This window comes from Corythoichthys intestinalis, chromosome 10 (assembly GCF_030265065.1).
Source record: "Corythoichthys intestinalis isolate RoL2023-P3 chromosome 10, ASM3026506v1, whole genome shotgun sequence".
Classification (NCBI taxonomy): Eukaryota; Metazoa; Chordata; class Actinopteri; order Syngnathiformes; family Syngnathidae; genus Corythoichthys; species Corythoichthys intestinalis.
This window is the reverse complement of record NC_080404.1, coordinates 22,492,228-22,513,151: the sequence shown is the minus strand read 5'-3', so window position 1 is coordinate 22,513,151 and position 20,924 is coordinate 22,492,228. Positions and strand designations below refer to the sequence as shown.

General features: G+C 37.7%; 1 protein-coding gene across 9 annotated transcripts in view; it reads left to right on the top strand.

Annotated features, from left to right (window-relative positions):
- gbf1 (golgi brefeldin A resistant guanine nucleotide exchange factor 1) overlaps positions 1-20,924 on the top strand; it is a 104,919-nt gene that overhangs the window by 36,148 nt on the left and 47,847 nt on the right. For all 9 annotated transcript variants that reach the window (XM_057847538.1, XM_057847533.1, XM_057847539.1 and 6 more), the window contains exons 4-7: positions 13,107-13,238; positions 13,471-13,589; positions 15,846-15,954; positions 16,042-16,102. In XM_057847538.1, the coding sequence (XP_057703521.1) occupies positions 13,107-13,238; positions 13,471-13,589; positions 15,846-15,954; positions 16,042-16,102 (421 nt within the window). The remainder of the gene's footprint in view (positions 1-13,106; positions 13,239-13,470; positions 13,590-15,845; positions 15,955-16,041; positions 16,103-20,924) is intronic.

The following is a 20,924-nucleotide window of genomic DNA, read 5'->3' as shown; positions in this document are numbered from 1 at the left end:
ATACATCTTAGAAACCCGATCTTTTTCATCCGATTCTGATCCTGGGAAAATGATGCGATCGGGCCCGATTTCCGATAACGCGATTGAATGGGGACGCTCCGATACAGTACATTTACTTAACTATTAGTCCAACGTAGGACTGCAGCAAGCCATTATTTTAGTCATTATTGATTTAACAATTATTTTTTGATACTTGTTCAGTGCCATCCAATAAACCAATACCAAAGCCAGTTTCCAGCCGTTTTACTCAGTTTCTAGTTCTATCATTATAAATTGCAAGTACAATGTTTTTTTTTTTTTTTCTTTATTTGGTCCGAACTTTTTTTTTTTTCTTTCTAACCAAAATGAAAGAAGTGAAACTGAATGACATAAGCAAAACCACAACCTCTGTTTGGCTACCTCACTACTCTTTGTTAAATCCAAACGGGGATGCAACATTGGTCGCAAGCGAAGCTAGCCTGTCGTCGCTGCTGGTGCGTCCATTAAAGTGTGCACATCGCACGTAAGGTGTAAAGTTCTTGTGCTTAATTTGTAAGCATCATTGAGAAAGAGGATGCTAGCTTCAGTTGGCTGCATTTTGTGAACAAGCTGAAGCCAGAAGTCGCACTCCTGTTCTTCGTCAACTCGTTAAATGCGAGGGCAACACTGCCATCTATAGGTGATGTCTCCCATTCTTCCATCTCACAACTAAATCAAATAACCTAAGGCAGGGGTGTCCAAACTTTTTGCAAAGGGGGCCGGATTTGGTGTAATAAAAATGTGGGGGGCCAACCTTTGCTGACGTCCTTCACGTAGAACAATATATTTAAGCAAATTTTAGCAAGCCATTCTGTGTGTCACATTTGCTTTATTATTATTTTTAATTAATAATTTCAGCAATCTCGCAACTAGCTTTTGTGGCGTTGTCTTTCGACTCTCAAGCTCTTGCGAAATACCACTGCTGTGAAATTAAACTAGCTTCAAGTTGCTTCAATTTCTCGCTGCATTTCTTCCCTGTAATCTTGTCGTACATGTCAGCGTGTCTTGATCGGTAATATTGCCGTACAGTGAACTCTTTAAAAACAGCGACTGTCTCTTTGCAAATGAGGCAGACACAGTTGTTGCGTATTTTAGTGAAGAAATAGTCCAATTTCCACCTAACCTTGAGGCGTCGGCTGTCGCAGTCAACTTTTTTTTTGTTGATTGTCGCCATTTTAGAAAATTGGAAGTAAAGGGTCACACGGGGTAATGTTGCTTAGAGTGCTGCTGCCTTTTAGTGGGTAAATGAGGAGCAGCATTTAGTGTGTAAGCTACTTCATATGCTGGTAGCAGTACTGCTGACCAATTTATTAAGTCTGTGTTTGGGCCAGACGTTATTGATTTCATGACATAGGCTGGGGGCCGGATGAAATTTGACCAGGGGCCGCATTTGGCCCCCGGGCCGGACTTTGGAAATGTCTGACCTAAGGCAGTTGGTAAGGCAATTGAATTAAAAAAGTTTACAGTATGTATTTTAGACTTCAAAGCGAGAAATTTTCTTTATCATAGACTTTTTTTTAAATTCTATTTTTCTAAAATGTTTATTTTAACCAGTGGTACCACTCATTAAGTATTAATTTATTGCATGTATTTGCGATGCCCCAATGACACATGATGAATTTAGGGAGTTGTATAATTTGTACTACTTTAATCTGCAAAAAATAGCATTTTCGTATTGCCTCATATTAACACTGACAAAAACGTGCTTTTTGTTAGCCCCTATTTCAAAGTGTTCCATTAGCTTTTGACTTTTGATTCCAAAGAATTTGTATTTCGCTTGTATCTGCCAGCCACACCCACATTACCCACATGATCAGGACATTTTTCTTTAAAGGTGACAAAACCAATAGCCAATTGTTTTTCTGTTTATCAGAGGTGACATGAGCAGTGGCGCAAGGGGACGAGGAGGCCCTGTGTTGCCATAGCTAAATATACATCCCTGACAGCTCCATAATAGGTTCCAGGAAGTTCAGTCAAAAATAAAAACAAAGCAACATTTCTAGCTGATTGGCTTTGAAAGGCCGCTTTTCCTTGCTGAATGGGAAAAATGTGGACTTCAGCATTCCATGGCCATGATGCCAGTCAGATTGGATAGGCGCAGCCTTGCGTGCGCACTGCATGCTTGGTGTTAGGGAGACACATTACACTGCAGAAACGAACCTCATGGGAAAGAATTTTGTCTTCATGTTTTCAAAGGGCTCACATAATATTAACAGGAAGTTTCTGAACTATAAGCCTTTTTGTACAATCTGATAAATTAGTTATAGTTTTGTCTGAGTTGTTCCCCCCGACTTTTACCGTAATTTCCCGAATATAAGGCGCACCCGTGTATAATGCGCACCCCAAATTTACTTGTAAAATCTATGGAAAATTATTGTACCCATTCATAACGCGCACCCTAATTTTAGCACCAATAAATAGAAGAATACAAGAAAACAGAGCTCGTGTACAGATGCAGAAATGTCATTTTACTGACTGGTGAAACACAGCACAAGCATAGCACATTGGTAGTTCAAAACATTACCATAAACTGATAATATTTACGGTAATAATATGATTAATAATATGATTCTCCAACTCACCAGAATCTAGGAGAAAACAAAACAGATGTGACTATTCTTTTAAAGGCTGCTGTATAACTTGCTCGTTTCATCATGATGAATAAATGTTTCTTCCATGGATTGATACGGTAAAATGAAAGTGAGAACGTAAGTTGGAAATCCGTGAGAGCTCATCGTTGTCAACACGACAGTAACAATAGGAACTATTGTTGTTTGGGTTTGAGTTTCCCGAGGGACAGATATAGTTGACGGACACAGGAAGTCTGTGTGTTTACGTTTGTTGTGGTCCGAGTTGCAGAGCTGCAATAAACGTTGACTCAAATGCGTTCAAGAAACTAAATTCTGTGCTTTATGAAGAGTGAAAAAAGCAGAATTTAACACCGACGAAATCATTCGGCCGATTAGAGTGAAGTATTACCGAAACAAAATGGTGACGTCATGTACCGTAATGGTCGGCAACGGGTCGCCGCATACGCTTCTTCAATACAACGTGGCCGTGTCTATATATATATATATATATATATATATATATATATTTCTGTCTCCATCCATGTACCCGTTTATAATGCGCACCATGATTTTACAAGTTGATTTTGGGGGGAAAAAAAGTGCGCGTTATATTCGGGAAATTACAGTAACCAAGTAGAGTTACCTAAACATTGTTTGGAGCAGTGTTGTTTTGGCGGCCCATTTAATTTTTGTTAATTATAATTTTTATTAGTTTTAGTCATATTTTAGTCATTTCAAAATGTCTTCGTCTTTTTCTACTTTTAGTTGACGTAATCCCATGCAAATTTTGTCTAGTTTTAGGGCCGAGTTATGCTTTCGCGTCAGACCTGCGCCGTCAAGGAAGACCCGATTTACAACCCTCCGTTGTCTGAGCGTTTAAAAGGAGTCTCGACACTTTAAAGTTTATGCTAATGCTAAAGCGAATGCTATGCTAACGTTGCGAGTTTCATTTAGTGTGATGATCACTCAGCACATACCTTTATAAGCTAAGAAACATTGCATATTCTCTATAAGATAAGAAAACAAATCTTACCATGTGTTTCCAAACAAGCAAGATGAAGCGCAGCCTAGCTCGAAACACAGACTAAACTCCGGTGAGGAGAGGGAGGGAGAGGCGCAGCATATCCCACATGAGTGAAATGACCCAAGCACTGCCACGATGCAAGCTGACTTACGCCACGTACAATATGAAAATGTCACGCTTTGTGAACATATGCGAAAACGATGACGTATTTTCGTCTTGTCGTCTCACCAGATGAAAACTGGCGTCCGTCATATGTTCGTTTCCCAAGCCACGTCTTAAGCTCGTATAGTTCCAAAAAAATTGTTCGACGAAATATTTTCGTTATCGTCATTGTTGACGAAAACAACAATGGTTTAGAGCATTTTTTAAGTGCACCATGTTCAGAAAAACAAATTTTATAAATTGGCTTTCATTTTGTATGCAGTGTTGCAAGCAAACTGCTTATTGACTCTTCATGGTTCCAACTTCCAAGAGTTCATTTCAGATCAATTTCAGAAGTGATCTATGCTTTTTATAGCCTCTCTGTCTTTGGTTTCGCAAGCTCAAACTTACATGCTCTGTATGTTTTTAGAATAGCCTCCTTATAAGGTCACATTATACTTTGTTTCTTTTCTTAAACAAGGTAAAAAATTTAACGTTGGAAAAAAAGTGATTTGATTGCAGCGCTCCTGCTCCACTAGATGTAAAGTGTGTTGTACTATATCAATTTTTTTAAACCTTGAAAGACGGGACAGCCTAGGATGAAGCTGGTTGCTACAGGGAGAGGGCAAGTGCTGTTATGATGTCAGCTGAGGAAAGATGTCCGCATTTTCAATATATTCTGTCCAGCAACCTCAAGTCATTTTTAATTTTTTCTTTTTATTTTTTTTATTAAACCTTAACTTATGCTGAGCTTCACATGCACATGACATCGTTGGCCAGGAAGTATACACGATGCCCCTGTCCTTGGGGAACAGTTGACTTGCTGGCAAACTCACTGGTCAATAGGACGATTGGCACATGTTTAAGGTTAAGAAAAACGGTGAGCCGAACATCGTTTGTTTGCGTTTGTCATCCAATGGTTAAAAAAAAATAAAAAAATGCTTTCTTACTTAACAGCAGAAATGTTTCAGTGCATCATTAATAATTGTGAGAACTTACCTCAAGCTAAAGCATCAATTAATTTTTGTAGAACATTATTCATAATTGTTGAGACTAGCTTTAACATAGATGTGTTAAACAAAATGATGCCTAACTTTATTGCACGTTTAATTCATAACTGTCCCTGTGCGCTCTTAAATAAAGTCTTGCTGCCTATAAGTTACTCTACAGCTGATCCTAGCATGCCAGACATGTGGACCCACAAGGGAATAATTTATGACAGTTGTCGCCTTGGTCTGCTAAGCCAGTCCAGTACAACTCCGGCCACTAAGAAAAGAGCAACTCTGTGCCTCCAGTGGGGCTAAACCTGATAGGCTTTAATTTTTCCCCTCCATGGAGCCAGCATGGCATCAGTGGTTTGAAATGTCCCTTGTAAGTAAGCCTCTGTTGTTTGAAATTCACTAGAGGTTGCAAAGAGGAATAAAACTTGTCAGTCTTCTCATATGGCACACGGGTTTGCTATACGTGCTTGATGCACATAATAGAGCTTTGTATTGTAGTTTACATTGCAGTCAGATTTTCATACAGGTATAGCTTCAAAACATTTTGCCGATGGAACACTGTACAGGTAGTCCCCGGTTTACGAACTAGTTCTGTTCCTGCGCTGGCGATGTCAACTGGATTTTCGCAAAATCAGAATTAACCCCTTTAAATACTTTGAAACACCCTCTAAATTAAAAAAAAAAAAAAAAAAAAAAATCCAAAAACACGTACATGTAGTTCATTGTACTCGCCAAGACGTTGGAGCTAAGTCCTAGCTAGACAGTGAGCTAAACTCCGAAATGATGATGTCAGACATCCGTGTGTTTTGCTGACATTATTCAACTGCTCATGACATCAACACTTGCAGAATGGAACTAAAATAAAATTAAATTAAATCAGTCTCATCTTCAATAACAGCAATTCAAATTTGTGTTTACAAGTAGCTGCTGATACAGAAATAACAAATGATTAGCATGTAGTTAGCGTCCGCACACCATCAAAAACAATCACATAAACACGCAACAAGTATTCGACCACGATTGAAAACTTACAATAAGAAGTACAAAAGGGGTCATCAGCCGTTGCCTCTGTATGCTTCACAAGCAACAAATGTGCGTGCAGGCTGTCACCTCTGTGCACGTCTGTACATGCGCTCGCTTTCTGTTGTGTGCTTCCTGCGCCAAAATAAAAGCATGCATCACAAAACAAAGGTCAACAACCCCCCCCCCCCAAAAAAAAAAAAAAAAAATGACGAGACTCAGGCGTCGTAAAGTCGAAATCGTGTAAGTCGGGTCCGTCGTAACCTGGGGAGTACCCATATTGTGCTTTCTTTCCCCAATAAGCCTTCGCCCAGCGTGTAAAGTTTAACATAGGGATGTCCTGATCGCATATATTTGTGTCTGGGTACGTGATTTTGAGATTCTGCGGATATCAAGTCCCAATTCGATAACGTAAAAAAAAAAAATGTGTATATGTGTATATATATATATATATATATATATATATATATGTATATATATGTGTGTGTGTGTGTGTGTGTGTGTGTGTGTGTGTGTGTGTGTATGTACAGTATATATATACACAACAGAAGCTCAGTAAGGAGGAGGACCCTGAGGAGATATCATGGAAGGACAAGCCCCTGCATGGTGTGTACCACCAACAAATTGAGGGGGTAGCTGACATGGGGAAAACATACCAGTGGCTGGAAAAGGCCGGACTGAAGGACAGCACGGAGGCACTGATCATGGCAGCACAAGAACAGGCCCTAAACACAAGATCAATAGAGGCCGGGGTCTATCACACCAGACAGGACCCCAGGTGCAGGCTAGGCAAAGAGGCCACTGAGACAGTCCAGCACATCACAGCAAGGTGTAAGATGCTGGCAGGCAAGGCATACATGGAACGACATAACCAGGTAGCAGGCATAGTGTACAGGAACATCTGTGTCAAGTACGGACTGAAGACCCCGGAGTCAAGGTGAGCGACACCTCCAAAGATGGTCGAGAACAACCGAGCCAAGATTCTGTGGGACTTCCAAATCCAGACAGATAAACTGGTGATGGCCAACCAGCCTGACATAGTGGTGGTGGATAAACATCAGAAGACAGCAGTAGTGATCGATGTAGCAATCCCGAGCGATAGCAACATCAGCAAAAAAGAACACGAAAAGCTGGAGAAATATCAAGGGTTGAAGGAAGAGTTAGAGAAAATGTGGGGAGTGAAGGCAACAGTGGTGCCAGTAGTGATTGGGACACTAGGGGCAGTAACCCCCAAGCTGGGTGCATGGCTCCAACAGATTCCAGGAACAACGACCGACATCTCCCTTCAGAACCCTCAAGCTCCCAGGCCTCTGGTAGGGGACCCGAGCTTGAGATGAGAGACCATACCGCCCGGGTGGGCGAGACAACGATTTTTTTTTATATATATATATATATATATATATATATATATATATATATATATATATATATATATATATATATATATATATATATATAATATACTAGTATATACTGTATATACTAGTAGTGTATATATGTATAGCGGAAAAAACTCAGATGCCTTGAAGTTCCGCACTGAGACCCCCAATTTGGCCAAATTTCAAAATTGTCTTATGTGCATGTGTGATACATCATTGGAAAGCTTAAAATCTTAATTTTATGGGGGAAGAAATTTTTGAAAAGGAGGGCATTAAAAAAAAAAAAAAATTTAAACAGTGAAACCCTAAATGTAGGTGAGTGCATGAGCGAGCATAATTAAAGACGCCGTGATTTTAACGAGATATTATCGCATACTTAACGTGTTTCAATCCAAAAACTCAATTTAGCGTGTATCACCGAGTGTCAAGACACGGCTGTGAATGGCCATAGCCGGATTTTGGGGGGATTTCATGGGTGAAACACTGTAATATAACAAGGGCCGCGATGCAGAAATCGCAGACATCAAGGAGTGGTCGAGATTTTCTTTTTCATATATTTACCCTTTTTTACCCATTTTTTTCCTCAATTTTTCTTTGTTTGGATCGATTATTTATCATCTAAAATATTGGGGAGAATGCGACAGTAACAAAAAAAATACGATAAGCGATAGTTATGAGGTAGATATCAGTTACTTATTTTTGTCTAATAGACACCATTTTTTTCATTGTGACGTCATTTGTTTAAAAGTTTAAAATATGCGAATAATTTTTTAAAGTGTTATCACTATTTTTTTTTAACTAAATATTAGACATCAATTAATGATTCTAAGCTAAAAATGAAAGACATTTTGAATAATAAATATCATTATGTAGCTTCTGTTTATGGCTGGGTTGAAACAAAAGCGGTTGCACAGGGTTTGTAAATGGGGGTCTCCAGGGTAAAACGGACACAATAAAATAGTTTGGGGGGTTAATGCGCCATGAAACTGCTATGGCAGCATATAGACATATTGTTCTATCAAACACAACAGTTCTTTTGGCTTAAAATACAGCAGTTTATTTTAAAAAGGGGTGCAAGAGCAGAAACTGCATTTTCAGCCTTGTCTGTGTTTTCCGCCATATTTATTTTATTTTATTTTATTTTTTTTTAACTACAGTACTTATGCTTTTTCTGGGAGCGTTGTGGAATATCAAACGTATATATTTTCTTTCCTTTTGACAATGCCATTGTATTTCTGGATTATTTTGTTACTTTTTAGCCCTTACATTTAAAAAAAAAAAAAAATTATAAAATGGCGCGATCAGCCCGATTTCCGATCACGTGATCGGAAATCCTTAGTTAAAGTTGTCTTTCAATTCACTCAGTATGTCTCCTAAGAATGAAACATGCAAGCTATGGTGCTATTTTGAATCAAATTACTATTAAAACAAAACAAACAAACAAAACAACAACAACTGAAAATAGGATTGTCATAATGACAATGGTGTTTGTGTTTAGTAAACATAATAACAAGAAATAATAATGACCATTTGAACATTAAATATGTTGTTTGTATATGTGACATAATGAATATTGGTTTGGTCTTAATTCAAAAGTGGTGTTTTTGATGTGCAAATATAGACTGTGCAAGTGAGGAAGATGTGTATTGTGGCTGCAATGTTACCAATATAGTGACATTTTCTCCTTTATTCTTATTATTATATCAGTGTTTTCATAGTGTGTTTGATGAGAAGACAGTGTTGTCTGCGTTTACAGTGTGTGGTTTCTGGAACCTCCTACCCCATGGGAATGACATTAGAGGAGAATTGAAGGAGTGCAGCAGGTGAAACGAATAAGAATCATGCACAAATACAGTATATGTGAACATATAACTATACCTATAACTGAGGCGGATACCCATTGTATTGTTGTATGGTTGGTTTATTTTCTGCTAGTTTTGGATTGTATGCTTGCTTTATATACTGTATTGACTCATTTTTTCATGCAAATATATTTTCGTCCTGATATACAGAATAGGTATGTCTTTGTATATTTTGAAGAATGTTTGTTTATAGTTGTCTCGAAAAAATATTTTGCACCTGAGTCTGAATCAGTTGATTTTTAGGATCTGCCGATACAGAGTACCAATCCGACACCTCAGCAATTCATGATTTTTAAAAAATAATTTATTGCAAAAGATACTTTTTTTTGTTTGTTCCTTTTGACAATATCGACATATACTGGGTTATCTGTGGGGTCTTGAAAAGTCTTTAAAAAAAATTCTAAAATCCAATAATTACAATTCTCCCAAAGTCTCACAAAAAGTCTTAAATACAATTTTGAAAGGTCTTAAAAATCTGTTGACGTTATTTTTATTTATAAGTTGTAATTATCATATCCAATTTATTGTTTTGTGGTATGATTTCTTTGCTTCTAATCTGTTTTTGTTTATTTTTATCTCCTTTATATTCAGTTGTAAAGTGTGCTTGAGTGTAGTGAAAGGCGCTTTGAAATAAAATGTATTATTATTATTATTATTATTATCCTTGTCCACCTTTATTATTTTGTTGCTTTATAACATTTATATACAGTATAACCCGATTTCGATCTTCTAAAAATGACTTCTTGGCCGTGTGAAGTGTACAAAACATTTTTGGCCGTGTGAAGTGTACAAAACATTTTTTATGTTTCTTTTGACGACATCCTAGTAAAAAATAATACAGGTCTTCAAATATTAAATGAAGAACATTGATATTTAAGTATAAAATAGTTGAAACAGTATTGACACAGAATCTAGCCTAGATAAATAAACACTGAAATCTAAACACACCCTAAATTTAACTTTTGAGATAAAGGTATTAGTCATTTTCACATCTAGGAGAGTTGCAACGTAATCCTACTCTGCTTTTGATGTACTTGTGCCGCTCTTCAATATTGTACTTCTGCCTAAGACTGCCCTGTTTGTATAACTTTTGACTCTGCTTAGATAGCCCTACAATAATCTCTTGAGGCTCCAGATGGAAATAATTGTGTTTTATAGTCAGAAGATTTTGTCCGTTGGCTCTCTTGTTTGTATTTCATTTCTGATGTTGAATTTTTTTTCATCATTGTCTGGACAACATTGTGTGCCTTTAGCTCAGTTTCATCTCCCGTGTTTTCACCCTTTATTCTAAGCCTTTTCTGCTCTAGTGCCAATAGATGTGCATGTGTTAAAGAGAGCTTCTGTTTCTGTAGTAAGCCAGCTTCATCCCGAGGTGCTCTCCTGGGGGTAGAGGTTCACCCCCGCCCCTTTCTTTTTGTTGGGGTCATTTGGAGTGGTAATCCACACATGGCTGGATACTCAAAGCAGAAAGATTGGGCTCGAGCATGGTGAAAGCTAAAAGGATTAGGTGGTCAATCAGAATCTGTACACAACAAAGATTTTACAACTTTTTATAACAAATTCATCTCATGTTCGGCTTGCGCATAGTCATAAAGGAGCACGTTCATATTACAGTAACACACATTGACGCCTGCGTTGCTCTCATTGCTTATTTTGTTGTTGTTTTTTTAATGTCAATTCCAAGTAGAGGTCATCTGGCTTTTGGGTGGTAGTTTCACCATGACCAAAGACACATAGAAATACTGAGTCTATATTAAAGCTTTATTTAAGATGGGTGATAGCCATTGACACATGGCTTTAGTAAGCACACTGTGTGCAATGATGGCGATCCAGATCAATACAGCACAATTTAGTTTTCCAATCTGGTCTTTCGGGAAAAAAAGATATAGCATTTATTGGGTGATCACCTCTGAAGAAGTTGTCATCAGGATCTATTGACAGAATGATTTGGGCACCCAGCTTCCAACAATACAACATTTTTGTCCCCCCACAGTTAAACAACATGGGACACCTAAAACCCTTTTTTTTTTTTTTTTTTTTTTTTTTTTTAATCTAATGGGCACATTCGTACTCCTAATATAATTTGATTTTTAATATAACATCATTTTTGCTGATGTACCTTTGGAAATGGATACTACTAAGGTAATAATTACTAAAGAAATGTACATCAGTCTTGTTGCATCATATAAAAAATCTTAAAGCTAACTTCACTTTTGTATTTATTTTTTTTACTAGGTTCTAAATTTACCACTCGTTGACGCACTCCCCCTAAAACTAAAACTGCTTAAAGCTCTCAGATTTAACCTGAAATAAAACACCAGGTGAAAAAATATTGAACAGGGCAGAAAGTAATAGGTTTGCCTTTCAATGTAAGGAAGCCTCAAAGTGACCTTGGCGGCAGATAAAGTCTCTTTGAGTTTCCAAATGATTCCATATTTTATTTCTAAACAAAGCCGTAGGGCTATTGGATATCAGACTCTTATTCATGGTGGTCATATGTGCAGTTTTAGAAATTAGTTGGGCTCTCACTCCAGCTCTTTTGATGCCCAAGTTGTTTTTCTATGCCTGGAGTGGAGCCATGATCTACACAATATTTCTGGGGCATGTACTCAATGTTTCACAGTGGCATGCGTGACTCCACTCACTTTGCCTGTTGTTGTTTTTATCCATTTTTTTTTTGCCCCCCAACCCCCACCCTAATGATCCCACTTGCTCTTGGAATGTAACTGTGAGATTCTCGAAGATGGGTTAATAAATTGAATACCCAGTAAAAGTTGCTAGCATAAAAGGTCATTCTTTGATAATGCGGTGTTGTGTGCTGTAATTGTGTTTGATCTATTTTTGCATAGAAGTAGGTATAAAGTGTGCATAAAATACAGGGAGTCCTCGAGTAACAAACGAGTTCCTTCCCTACGCTGGAGACGTAACTCGGTTTATCGCTCAAATCTGATTTAACTTTTAAAGCCGAAATTTACTTTGTATAAAAAGAAAGACTATAATACATTAAAAGAATAAATAAAATGCTGAACTTAACATTCGTGCATAGAGGTGGATGGAGAGTTAGGTTTTTCAATGTTTTTTTTTTTTTTTTGCACCTGAAAGGATGGAACACGACTACTGTAGGCCATAGCCAACACCAACAGAACGAAACTAAATCCTGCTTCCTAAGTTTTCATAGATTTCTTTTAAAATAAATTGAAGCCTTCTTAATCTTGATTAAAGCAGATTTGCTGAACTGCCTCGTCACCTCACCTTTGTAGAGTGGGCATATGGGAAGCATGAGTAGGCAGGTTTGATTTAATTTAAAAGAGTGATTGCAGTTAAATCACAAACCACATATTGCCAGGGTTGAAAGTGGGCCGGAACGGTCCGGAACACCGTTCAGGTATAAGATTTGGGGCCGGAACGGTGCTTTAACCCCGAAAATATGACGGCAACTGTCAAAATCCTATGTTAAAAAAATACAAAACCTGTCAGGCTGCCACACACGCTCTCTCTCCAAGAAAAAAAAAAAACAATCTACCAACGTCAGATTTACATACAAAAGTGTTAACAACAAGCATAATAAGGTGCTTGTGCATCATCCATCATCCGTTTCCACCGACATGTATTTATTTTTGAGTCTGATGAGTCGTGTCGATGTGTTCAGCAAAGCAAGCTGCCTTCGTTGTCCGTTCATTTGGCTGACATACTGACATGTGATCAGCAGAGATAGTTAGCTCTGATTGGTTAAAATGCACGTTTTCTGGAACAGCAAAGGAAAAAAAGAACAAGCTCTAGCTTGTTGAATTGATGCGATAAAAAAGGGCAATGCAACATAAAATTGATCAAATCTTTAACAGAACGGAAAGAGTTGAAGAGGCTTAATTGATTTGCTCTAACGGGGATGTTCAGAAGACCTATTCTATTCTATTCTATTCTATTCTATTCTATTCTATTCTATTCTATTCTATTCTATTCTATTCTATTCTAGGCTCCTTATTTATTTCCTTAAAATTACAACAACAAAAAAAATGTTTGCGTGATCTTTTTGTTTTTCTTAGCCCTGTTGCTTTTATTTACAAATCTATGTCATGCTTCCTTATTTACAGAACTATCAACTGTTGAACCCAATGTGTTCCTAAGACCATTCCTCGAGGTAGTGCGCTCGGAGGATACCACTGGACCAATCACAGGCCTTGCCCTTACCTCGGTCAACAAGTTCTTGTCATATGGCCTAATAGGTAAGATATCATTGCAAACCCTCGTTGTACAAATTAGTCCCATTGATCAACCTATGCGATAGGGCTATAGTTAAAATCAGACCAGCTGTCAAAATACAGTATATAAGTTCTAATACTGTATACCAAACCTTAATAAGGCAAATATGTACTTGCAAAATGACAGTATTTATTTCAGAACGCAACATAAGCTCAGTTTTTTGATATATTGAAAACATTGTTTTTTCATTTGCAGATGCTAACCATGAAGGTGCAGCTGAGGCCATCGAGAACATGGCAGATGCTGTAACACATGCTAGATTCGTTGGAACAGACCCTGCCAGTGATGAAGTAGTCCTAATGAAAATTCTACAGGTATCACTTAAGTGCTAAATATTCTTTTAGTGTTGCGTGAATGCTAACTCCATATAGTTTTACAAATACAATAGTTTTGTTGTCTTTAGTGTCTTTGGTGCTCCAGCCGTGTATATTATATATTTAGTTACAACCTCTAACAAAAAGTATGGAATCACCAGTCTTGGACGAGCACTCACTCAGACACTTTATCATGTTGAACAAACTCAGATAAAAACCTTGAAAAAATAATGAATTCCTTTAAAAGTGCAACTCTTTAGCATTCAGAAACACTAAAAGAAATGAATAAAAACATTTTGGTCGTCAGTAAATGTTAATTTTATAGAGCAAGTGCGGGGAAATATATATATGGAATCACTCCATTCTGAGGAAAGAGTCAAGAGTCATTCAAGAATCTGCATTGGACAAGGTGATGATGCTGGAACTTTTGTTTGGTGATGTTCCAGTGAGATTTACAAAGATGACTGCCTGAAGAAGACATCAAAATTCTCTGTCCTTGATGATATGGGGCTGCATATCAGGCAAAGGCACTGGGGAGATGGCTGTGGTTAATAATAAATGCACAAGTTTACATTGAAAATTTAGACAGCTTTCTTATCCCCTAAATTGAAAATATGTTTGTCATTTTCCAAGATGACAATGCATCATGCCACAGAGCTAAAACTGTTAAAGCATTCTGTGGAGAAAGACTCATCCAGTCAATGTCATTGCCTGCAAATAGCCCAGATCTCAACCCTATTGGTAACCTGTGGTGGAAATTGAAAAATGGTCCACAGCAAGGCTCCGACCTGTAAGGATGATCTGGCAACTGCAATCAAAGAAAGTTGCCACCAAATTGATGAAGAATACTCATCAAGTCCATGCCTCAGAGACTGCAAACTGTCATAAAAGCCTGAGGTGGTCCTACTAAGTACTAGAGATGTGTTTAGATTGTTATTTCTTTGTTTGTTTCTCATGATTCCATATTTTTTCCTCAGAATGAAGTGATTCCACATATACCATAATTTCCCGAATATAACGCGCACTTTTTCCCAAAATCAACTTGTAAACTCATGGTGCGCGTTATAAACGGGTACATGGATGGAGACAGAAATATATATGTATTACATATATATATAAACCGATTTTTTTTCATTGACACGGCCACGTTGTGTTGAAGAAACGTATGCGGCGACCCGTTGCCGACCATTACGGTACGTGACGTCACCGTTTTGTTTCTGTAATACTTCACTCTAATCGGCCGAATGATTTCGTCTGTGTTAAATTCTGCTTTTTTCACTCTTCATAAAGCACATAATTTAGTTTCTTGAACTCATTTGAGTCGACGTTTATTGCAGCTCCGCAATTCGGACCATTACAAATGTAAGTACACACACTTCCTGTGTCCGTCAACTATATCGGTCCCTCGGGAAACTCAAACCCAAATAACAATAGTTCTTTTTACTGTCGTGTTGACAGCTATGAGCTCTCACGGATTTCCGACTTACGTTCTCACTTTCATTTTACCGTATCAATCCATGGAAGAAACATTTATTCATCATGAGGAAACGAGCAAGTTATACAGCAGCCTTTAAAAGAAAAGTCACATCTGTTTTGTTTTCTCCTAGATTCTGGTAAGTTGGAGAAGTTGTCAAATCATATTATTACCGTAAATATTGTCAGTTTACGGTAATGTTTTGAACTACCAATGTGCAATGCTTGTGCTGTGTTTCACCAGTCAGTAAAATGACATCTCTGTATCTGTACACAAGCTCTGTTTTCTTCTAAAATTAGGGTGCGCGTTATAAACGGGTACAATAATTTTCCCTAGATTTTACAAGTAAATTTGGGGTGCGCATTATACACGGGTGCGCCTTATATTCGGGAAATTACGGTATGTCCCTGCACTTGCTCTGTAAAATTAACATTTACTGACCACCACAATGTTTTTTTTTTTCATTTCTTTTAGTGTTTCTGAATGCTAAAGAGTTGCACTTTTGAACTAATTCATTATTTTTTCAAGCTTTTTATCTGAGTTTGTTCTACAAGATAAAATATCTGAGTGAGTGCTCGTCAGAGACTGGTAATTCCATACTTTTTGCTAGGGGTTGTAGTTAATTACTTCCAGATTTGTATTTGATTTGTGTTTGCGAACTGATTGATTCAATTTTGTATACAGTAACAAATGATTTTAAGAAATGCTTTTTCATTAAATTCAAGATAAAACCTGCATGTAATTGACTATAAAAAGTCCACACCAAGATTATCCGCTTTCAGGTCTTGAGGACGCTGCTGTTGACGCCAGTTGGAGCCCACCTGACCAATGAATCTGTTTGTGAGATAATGCAGTCCTGCTTCCGTATCTGCTTTGAGATGCGGCTAAGTGGTTAGTCACCCAGCCTAGCTTGTATTATTCTTTATTTTGCTTGTATTACTTGAATTCTTTATACAGTTTGCTTTCCTGTGCACACAGAGCTCCTCAGAAAATCAGCGGAACACGCCCTTGTTGATATGGTACAGCTACTTTTTTCCAGGTAAATATGTGTAAACAGATAAAAATTTATGATTTAAGATTTAATGTAATTCAATAAATTGGGAGAACCTACCACTGCTTCTATCCCACCTTGGAGATGTGTCTGAATTAGGGATGTCCCAATGCTGATTTTTTTTTTTAACTTTCGATCCTATTTCCTTGCATTATATGTTTTGCCGATACCGATCCGATACCTATATTTTTAGACCAATAAAAATAATGAAAGAATTAAAGTAACCGGTAAATGACAGTACATAGAGGTGTGTGTCATATTCAGTCTGATCCGGTACATAAGGGTGTGTGTCATATTCAGTTTCAGTAATCCAGTTGAGCTCTTCACTGAGTGATCTGCATGCTGATGGAGCTAATCTCTGCTTTAGCAAAAAAGCCCCACAAATAATGCCAGCTGCTATTGATCCTCATTAAAACCTTTTAAATCGCTATGACAAGACAATATTTAATGCTATTTCCCTATAAGGATGATTTTTTTATTCAACAATAATATTTGATGCAGGGCTGTTTTTGGGCAGACATTTCCATCCAGTGTTGTTTATCATCACACTTGTTGCCATTTGGCATATTGCTAAAATGTTTTTGGATACCTCTTTATAAATTGCCCTAAAATTGTTGTCCCATATTTTGGGCAGACAATGAAGGTATTAAATCTGTGAACGGTATCAGTTTTCCAATGACGTCTTCCATTTTGACTTTGATGTTTATCTTTAAAAAAAAAAAAAATGCCACTTGAATTTGGGTTGTCCATGCATCTTGGATTCACCAAATTTGGAGAAAAAAATCCACTTTACCTTGATCTCTACGCAATCCAACAACAACCTCCAGTCCACAGATGGTGCATAATAAATAGAGATGTGAATCAGGAGCCCACAATGAGCAGTCTCGTTCATCTATTTCACAGGTCGCTTGGATTATAAAAGTATTAGCATGGTAATCTGTTGGGCCCACAGCTCATCCAATAATGATGCTTGTGAGACAACACTCTTATTATCACAGTTAATCTCAGGAGGGGTCGTTTCTCCTTTTTGTGTTTGCGTGATTGCTGGTGACATCTCATTTTCCAGTAAAGCCTAAAAGTCCACAAAATACTAGGAACGCACCCACAAACACTTTGATAACATTATTTAGACAGAGATTCCCACCAGGGTAATAGCCTTTGAGTAGCGTAGACCACATTTTAAATTCCTACAAAATTAATCGTTCTAAGAAAGGGTATACACTAGGGCTGTCCCAAACAACTAATTTCCTCCCGATTAGTCAGCCGACTATTTTTACAATTAGTCGACTAATCTAATACCGTAATTTTTATTTATTTATTTATTTTTTACTTTTTTTACTAATTTAATTATGAAATTTTTGTTGAGGCTTATTAATTCACAAAATACATTTTGGAACAACTAAATTCTTTATTAACTTATATTAATTTGATTTGATTTGAATTAATCTGCGACAGTCAGGAAATTAGAATATTGTGTATTCTAATGAACTACCAATGTGCAATGCTTGTGCTGTGTTTCACCAGTCAGTAAAATGACATCTCTGTATCTGTACACAAGCTCTGTTTTCTTCTAAAATTAGGGTGCGCGTTATAAACGGGTACAATAATTTTCCCTAGATTTTACAAGTAAATTTGGGGTGCGCATTATACACGGGTGCGCCTTATATTCGGGAAATTAGAATATTGTGTATTCTAATTTCCTGAGACAGTCCTGTATATATACACAGGACTGTCTCAAAAAATTAGAATATTGTGTATTCTAATTTTCTGAGACAGTCCAGTATACTACTATATGTATATACTAGAGATGTCCCGATCCGATATTTGGATCGGATCGGACACCGATATGGGCAAAAAAATGTGCATCGGTATCAGATCGGAACAAAAATTCCGATCCAGACTTCCAATCCAGTTTTTTTTTTTAAAATCCGGTCCGGGTTTTCCAGCGCACCGATTTACATAATCCATTCCAGTTTTTGCTTCGGTTTCCCTAAAATCTGGTTCGCGTTTTACGGCACACCTTCAACACACTACATTTACATTACCGTCGCCCAATTGACCGAGAGACTTTATCGGTAAAAATGTCGGCTGTGTGGGATCATTTCACCTTAAAGGACGACAAAGACGAAGAGGCAGAGTGCAACATATGCCACAATAAAGTCAAGCGTAGTGGTAAAGCTGTAAGAAGTTTTAATACAACCAACCTAATCAAGCATTTAGCAAAATACCACCACAAACAATATGAGGAGTATGTTAAGAAAACCGAAGACAAAAAGAAAGGTCCTACGCAACTAACACTGGCAGAAACCTTTGCTATGCGTGACAAACTGGCACTCGACAGTCCCAAAGCCCAGGGAATAACAAGAGTCATTGCCGAAGAATTCATTCTGGATGACGAGCCATTATCTCACGTGAGTAAAGACGCACCATCCAACACTTAGAACCACGGTACAACATGCCCAGCCGTCATTACATCCTTGAGCGATTCGGCCGTGGAAGATTCAAGAACGGTTTACAAACATCCAAATTCCGATTATTGAAATATGTCAAGTAAAACGGAACTAATACACAGCGCGGTCTTCGGGACGCAATGAGAAACTGACCGCATTGCGTCCCGAAAGTAAACATAATGCTTGTCGGTAATGCCAATGCTCAACTCACGGCTTTAGCTCAACTCATGCCATTGGATAAAAAACACAAGAATACCTGACTGCTGCTGACAGCCGCTACAAACTACGTCAACGTCGTTTTACTGGAGATAATAGATATCATATGTATATAGAACTAGATGCTACACGACAGACTCGACTGCGTTAGCAACATTGGAGTATTGAAAACCAGATGCGTTGGTAAACAGCCGCCATCTTAAAGCAGAAGACTTCCCTAGTAGACTGCTGTGAACCTTCCAAGCGAACCTAATTAACTTTTATCAAAAATACTCCTAAATCGGCAAAATCTTGACTTGAATCGATCTTCAAAACAATTTTAAAACTTTCACATGTCGAAAGTAGACAGAAGGGAAATTATGGAATAACGGGAGCAATTTTAACAACTTTAACAGTTGATTCGCAAAATTAAATGAATTGAATGTAGTTTAAAGCTGCTGATACAGAATGGGGACTTGAGTATTTTATTTACTGTTTTAAAATGTTAACTTGATCCTGAAATAGTCGTTTATTTAAACCTGAGAGGCTTTTTATACAATTTTTGTAACTAATGCACGAAACATTAAAAGCATCTAATAGTTTGGGGGATTTGTGGGATTTTCCACTGAGGTTGTTGGTGTGTTTTGCTTTTTTAAGACATTTTACAATATTATTTGCACGTTTACTGACTGACTATGCCATTTCTGTTTGTTATTTATAGTGTTTTGTGTTTGTCACTGAATAAACAGGTCAGTTTCTTGTTACCAACCGTTGTGTGTTATTCAGACTCACCTAATTCAGCTGGCTAGTTGTTTTCAAGAGTACTAAAACCTTTTTCAACATGAGTCTGACAACTAAGTAAGGAGGCTAAATAACTTTAAACTTTAACACATGCTCAGATAGGTCTGTATCGGTATCGGCCAGTATCGGTATCGGATCGGAACTGCAAAAACCAGGATCGGGACATCCCTAGTATATACACAATAATACTTTATAATATAAAGTAATTAACATTAGTGCAGTCATGGATTATAGTAAGCAGGCCAGTGCTGTGTTTCCATGTATATTTTTATTATGTATGTACAGGATATGTACAGTATATATATATATATTTTTTTCCCCAAGTGGGAGCTTCCATGATCCTAATAAATACAATCTGTATGCTGTGCACTGAGATGTCGAGATCTACAGCTTTTGGGAGCAGCAGCAGCAGAGTAGATTAAAAACGTGAAGTACATGGGGAAAAAACTTAAATGATGCACGTTGATATGACACACATAAAGGCAACTTCAATTAAAAAAAAAATGTTACAAAGTTGTGTGGTCTTACAATCCGCTAGCTTGTTGTTTCTTGCTGTCTTACAAAATTACACCTGGGTGACGGCGCTTCAAGTGTTCGTTCATAGCCGACGTGCTACCGTGGTATGCAAACTCAGCTTAGCAAAGAGTACACACAGTGGCACCCTCCATATTTTCCTTGAAATAATTCCAGGCTCTGGCTATTCTGGTCTGCTTTTTTGGTTTTATGCCGCTTTCACCGCTTGCATCGAGAACGTCCGCCATTCTAAACTTAATCCGCATGTAAATTTTTTTTTAACCCGTTATTACCCGTCGACGGTATGTTTTGCCTGTCGACGCATTTACGCCATTGATGACGTCGACAACGTCGACAAGCCGGGACAACTCTAGTATACGCACATTTCTTGTATCTGTTCTTTATCTGAGTCATACCCTTAGTTTTCTTAGTACTAATTTACTTTTTTAGTGTGAATCACTTAATGTGAACCTTCATTTATTCACTTAGGATCTGTTTTTCTGAGATCCCAAATGTGGTTGCTAACTTGCATAATTACTCTTAACATATCGCACAGGCTTTTGGAAACAAGTGTAAAAAGTTGTATTTTAAACTGCGTTTGGCACCGTTAGTAGTGCTGATGATTTTCAGCATTACTAACTTGAGAGAAAACACAAAATGATTTGCACCTCTTTATGTACATGTAGACCTTAGACCAAGGCTCCAAAGGCCTTTTCACATTAATGGCAGCCCAGTGCCAAAGGATCCCGCCGCGACGCAAAATACAATGGCAAGACAATTGGAAGTGCTGACCTGGCCACATTTCAGGAAGTAAACAACCAACGGAGTACTCTAGTCCTGAGCATGACTCA